The sequence below is a fragment of the Sinocyclocheilus anshuiensis genome, unplaced genomic scaffold (genome assembly GCF_001515605.1).
Source record: "Sinocyclocheilus anshuiensis isolate Anshui unplaced genomic scaffold, SAMN03320099.WGS_v1.1 scaffold1082, whole genome shotgun sequence".
Taxonomy (NCBI): domain Eukaryota; kingdom Metazoa; phylum Chordata; class Actinopteri; order Cypriniformes; family Cyprinidae; genus Sinocyclocheilus; species Sinocyclocheilus anshuiensis.
The window spans coordinates 2,921,904-2,927,689 of NW_015542379.1; the positions used below are offsets into that span (position 1 = coordinate 2,921,904).

Here is a 5,786-nt window from a genome sequence, read left to right on the forward strand (position 1 = left end):
GCAAGAAAACCTGCTTTGTCTGATAGTGACATTTGTACGAGTGGTGCTTCTTACTTCTCTACACTATTGAAAAGAAACAATGGATATTTTTTGTTTGCAAAATTTGCTGCAATTTCGCTAATGTGACCGCACCTTAAAGGGTTAGTTCACCCAAAAATGAAAATTAGCCTGTGTTTTACTCGCCCTCAAAGCATCCTAGGTGTATGTGACGTTTTTCTTTCAGACGAATCCAATCGGAGTTATATTAAAAATTGTCCTGGCCCCTCCAAGCCTTTCAATGGGGGTAAGCGGGTGTTGGTTGTCAACAGTTCAGAAGACGTGAAATAAAGTGCGTGCATCCGTAATAAAACATCCCTCACACGGCTCCAGGGGGTGAATAAAGGCCTCCTGTAGCGAATCCATGCGTTTTTGTAAGATAAATATCCATATTTCAAACATAATAAACACTTTTCTATCACTTCCGCCATCTGTTATACGCGGAAGGATGACGTAATACGTTGGCGTTGCATGATTAGTGACGAGCGCGGAGACAAAACAAAACGCCGATCACGGATTAGAAGCACAAAACGAGGATTTGTAAAGAAAAAATGTCGGAGGATTTCGATATAAGCCAAGAGGAGACTGGTTTTCCTTTGGTAAAGTAAGGAAACTTTGTTTCCTGTGCTCCTGCATTTTCCAGAGGTGCGCGCACGACGCATATGTCCTACGTCATCCACCTGAACATCTTTTGCGTACCACAGTCAGAGGAAGTGTGAAAAAGTGTTTATTACGTTTGAAATATGGATATTTATCTTACAAAAATGCATGGATTCGCTACAGGAGGCCTTTATTCACCCCCCGGAGCCGTGTGAGGGACATTTTATTACGGATGCGCGCACTTTATTTCACGTCTTCTGAACTGTTGACAACCAACACCCGCTTACCCCCATTGAAAGGCTTGGAGGGGCCAGGACAATTTTTAATATAACTCCAATTGGATTCATCTGAAAGAAGAAAGTCACATACACCTAGGATGCTTTTAGGGTGAGTAAAACACGGGCTAATTTTCATTTTTGGGTGAACTAACCCTTTAATGCGCATGTTGATTTATGTGAAGGAGACTGAATAATTTCCCAATTGCGACATTCTTGCAGTGGCTTTCTCTGTTTCATGCACTTAAAGTTTTGTTCGCAGTAGGTGCAATGCGCATGTAAACGAATATGTGAATCGGACTGCAAGGTTTAGTGTTCAAATAAACACAGCTTCCAGAATCTGAATTCAAACTGGATCAATTACGATTGGTGAAAATTAGTGCATGTTAACATAGTGAACCGTGCACTGCTGTTTTTGATTAGCTATGAAAAGAATATGAAAAAAATTGTGCGAGAATGTTACGGAGGTTTAAAAGAATTTTGTTAATAGAACAATACTGGTGACCAAGTTTGTACACCTTTGTTGTGCAGCATGTCCACTAGTGAGCCATAAACTTAAAGTAAAACCTTTCTATAAACCTACAAATGATTCCTGAGGGTGGTATTTGAATAGGTTTTCGATCCACATCTCCACGCAACGATTTCATAAGGGCTTCTCTCTGAACCCATCTGTAGTTGATTTACTGTTTGCAGTCATGCTGATTCGATGGGGCGGTGCCTCGGATGCGAAGTGAAGCACACTTCGCAGTGAGCTAATCAGACTTTCCTTAAAACTGCGGCCGAGACATACATAGAGCAGCGGGTTCAGGCAGCTGTTAATGTAAGCTAAGCAGAGCGTCAGCACGTGGGCTAGATGCAAGTTGGCTAGAATGTTATGGGATTGTTTTTGCATCATTAACAGCAGAATATCCACGATGTTCAAAGGAATCCAGCACAGGAAGAAGCTGAGCACCAATGCCAGGATGACACGTAGCGCCCGGGCCGACTTGTCGCTGCCTCTTTGCCCTCGGCCAGAGCTCGTCGTGAGGAAAACCTTCCAATGGCTGATGCAGATGATCAGGAAAGGCAGCAGAAAAGACAGAAAACAGCGGGTAAGGGTTACGGACCACGCATGACCCAAGTCACTGTATCTGCCTTCACACGATGTTTTAGTCTTGCTCACTTCATGTATCCCCATGTGAGCAAACTGAGGAGAACCAGCCAGGAGAGCGAGAATCCAGACGACCAAACAGATGCAGCGGGCCTGCCTCGTGTTCCTGTGGTTCTGGCACCACACCGGTTTGGTCACCAGTAGGAAACGGTCCAAGCTGATCACGACCAGGAGCAGAACGCTGCAGTACATCATCATGTAGAACAAACCGCTGAGTAATTTGCAACCCAAAGCACCATAAGGCCAGTGCTGGTCCTGGGCAAGCGGCACCATGAGGAGAGGCAACGACAAGCAGCACAGCAGATCCGCGATGGCCAGATTCAGAAACCACTGCGCGTTCACAGAGTTCGGCATTCGAAACGCGGTCACCCACACCACCAGAGCGTTCCCCGGGACGCCCAACAGGAACACAATGAAGTAGCAGACCAGAACGATCCAGTGCCGGGAACCAATCCTGGACAGTGGCGTTACAGTGGGGAGCACAAAAGCCGTGCAGTTTTCAACCCCCTCACACCAGTCGGTCTCATTATAATCATCAGAAAAAATATAGTCACCTTCCTCCATTTCAGCTGTGAAATGAGAAAGAGACGAATAACAGAAAACGTGCAATGTTACTCAAAGCTAAAACCCTCAAAACAGTGTCTAGTGGTTATTTGAGAGTCGAATCATGTTATTTGCTAAATAAATCTCATTTAAAGAATCAAGCATTGCAACTTTATGATGCAATTGTGAGGACACATTTAAAACTGATCTTAAATAGAGCTCATTATTAAGAAATTTCAAAGCGTTTCTTAAAGTTTTTCTTCTTAAAAGTACATTTTGAATGAACAAATGAAAATTCTGTTATAATTTCTTCATTGTTAAGTCATTCTTTCATCTGTGGAACATGAAAGAAGTGTCCATATAATGAAAATCTTTTTTTTTTTTTTGAATACTTTCTCAGAAGAAATATATATTTTTTTATTATTCAGTTCAACACTACATAAATGAAACTCTAATCGTGTTAAAAATCAATGAAAATGAACAACAACAAAAAATACCTCTCAGAATTTCTGGTTGTGAAGTTGTGCCGATCTGCTACACCAGATGTGATTCAGCTCATCTATTTTTGCGACCCTTATAGCCAGGAAACGATTGCAAAGTGCTGTGTGCCAAGCCTTTACCTTAGCGATGTTGTATAAGCACTTTTACACGATCTTTGATGTAGTCGTTGGTCTTTAAAACTTTTTAAACCTAAAAAGTGTCATGGAAGACTCATTTGGAACTGGAACTGGAACTGAGAAGAGAAGGATGATGTCGATCTATCTGAATCAGCAGATGTTGTTCTTCTTTTTTAGGGTCATATTATTGTGATGTGATTGGACAGAACTGTTAGACAAGAATCTGAACTAAAAAAAAAATAATCAGTAGTGGTACTGATGCATTTTATTGCTTTAAATTGTATTTAGTAATAATCATTTGAGGAAAAACATTGTATGTACATATTGCAAAGATGAATGCTTCACAACAACTGAGTGACAAAGTTTTCTGTTTGGTATAAACATACACAATGCGCTGTTTTATTCTACTCAGAGGTGCACTTAATGGGTAAAATGCAGATGAGCATGACAGAAATACAACAAAAACTGACATGGGTAAAAGAAAAAAGGGACAAATACGGCACAAAATTAAACTTTTCTTTTAAAGCGTTGAAAGAAATGTTCCAATACAACACATTTCAACTCCTCTGTAACATAACACTCTGCTACAGATGATATGTGGCGTTACTAAAATGCAAGTTTCCGTTATGCTCCTTCCCCTTTTTCGATGATTTCTCTGCATTTTTTTTTTTTTTTTCAGATTTGCATTATAAGGGGGAATGTGAACATGCTGACTGGTTTAAATCCCAAAATGCAGAAACTAATTTTTGCATTAAAAAAACCTATGAAAGACTGTAATGACTTTATGAGCTACTATATTACAATGTATAATTTCATTTCAGTAAATTTCTTCACAAGTTGCTCTTTTTTCAGATTTGCATTTTAAGGGGGAATGTGAACATGCTGACTGGTTTAAATCCCAAAATGCAGAAACTAATTTTTGCATTAAAAAAACCTATGAAAGACTGTAATGACTTTATGAGCTACTATATTACAATGTATAATTTCATTTCAGTAAATTTCTTCACAAGTTGCTCTTTTTTTTTTTCTAGTCTACGGAAAGTGTCAGCTTACTTGTGTGACCACAGTCAGACCACAATCAGAAACGCACAGTCCCATAGGTCTTCAGTAAGCATCCTCTAGTCATTTCCTGAAGGGTTTATTAATAAGTGCAGAATTCATGGTAATGACCTATAAAGTCATTTTCAGGAAGGGTTCGTTGGGTGTCAGTTCAGAGTTGAAGCACTCTCTGGAGGTAGAGTCGGGGTGTCGTCCCTAAAGTCATCTGTTTGAAGATCTACATACAGATGGATAGACAGAGAGAGAAAATTAAACAAAACTAAAGCAACCAGACTCCTCTAATGTAAATGAAACTGAAAATTAGCAATGCATATATATTGTGTTGCCCTCTGTGCTGAAAAAATTCAATTTGAAACTTGAAAAGTTCAAAAGCTTAGTGTTGCAACAACACATTTTGGCCGCAACATCTGTTGCCTGCTGATTAAAACGAGGTTTCGGAGCAAGATAGAGAAGTAAACAGATTTTCTGCAGAAATATTTTTTTAGCCCCACATGGAACTTGAAAGCTCATCGTTCCACACATCTCCTGCTCTATGCGTTTTTGTTTGTTTGATAGTTTGGCTAATTTGAGCATTACTTTATCTACCAATAGATTTCTGCAAGAATGGCATATTTTTGTAAGCCATAACCTGGAAACGAAGTTAGCATTTTAACACTTCCAGTTCCATCATGCTGACGTCAATGGATTTTTAAAATGAGTTTAATGTCTGACATAAGTTTTGTGGTTATTACAAGCTCAAAATATTTTCACATCTTATTCCATGACATGAAATTTATCTGTAATACCCACTTGTGATATATATAAGATTTTACTTGAAAATCTTGAAAAAGGCGGATGCTAATAAGTGGCTTATTGGGACTACAGAGGTTGTTGGGGACATGAAATGTCATCATACCCAACAGCTATTCATTCTACTCACTAGTCGCTTTCACAGCCTCATTGTGTTTATAATCACACTCTTGCAAACTATTCTTAAACTTGACAACTTGTAGATTTCAAATAAAGGGTTGTTGGAAGCTTAATGGTGGTGATGTTGAAGTCGTGTGACCATGGTGTAGTTTATTTAGCTTTTTACTTAGGCTTCGAAAATGCAATAAAATTCCTTAATTTGTGAAGATTATCATTATGAACAAAGCATGTAAGAATCATAAACTTTTGTTATTCACAAAGCTTATTTTCTGCAATAATCCAACAACCAGTGGGGGAAAAAAAAAATCGTATTGGGTTTTTGTCAAGGAAACTAGGGTGATGTGAACTTCCAGGTTGGCCTACAAAAATATGACATCAGATCTGTTTTATCATGTTTTACCATGTTCAATTCAACTGATAACCACTGATTTCCCACCCAATTACCCTCAAAAAAGGCAACACAATTTGTGTGGGCCTAGATGTTGTTCTGAATGGTTGTGAAAGTACCTAACAGAGAAGTGTTCTGCTGGTGGTTTTCAATAACCGAGCTCTCTTCCTCATCCTCCCCCCAGTCTGCGATGTTAGCAGGTGGGATGC

At 39.4% G+C, this 5,786-nt stretch overlaps 1 protein-coding gene across 1 annotated transcript; it reads right to left on the bottom strand.

The window, feature by feature from the left end:
• Positions 1–1,357: 1,357 nt before the first annotated feature.
• LOC107692493 (C5a anaphylatoxin chemotactic receptor 1-like) lies at positions 1,358–3,184 on the bottom strand. The gene is made up of 2 exons (XM_016491574.1): positions 3,102–3,184; positions 1,358–2,630 (listed from the first exon to the last, which is right to left on the bottom strand). The coding sequence occupies exon 2, from the start codon at positions 2,623–2,625 to the stop codon at positions 1,555–1,557; it is 1,071 nt and encodes a 356-aa protein (XP_016347060.1). The 5' UTR covers positions 2,626–2,630; positions 3,102–3,184; the 3' UTR covers positions 1,358–1,554.
• Positions 3,185–5,786: the final 2,602 nt, after the last annotated feature.

What these genes read in the sequence shown, in the direction of transcription:
- LOC107692493 (XM_016491574.1), bottom strand. Translation starts at nt 2,625, where the DNA reads ATGGAGGAAGGTGACTATATTTTTTCTGATGATTATAATGAGACCGAC.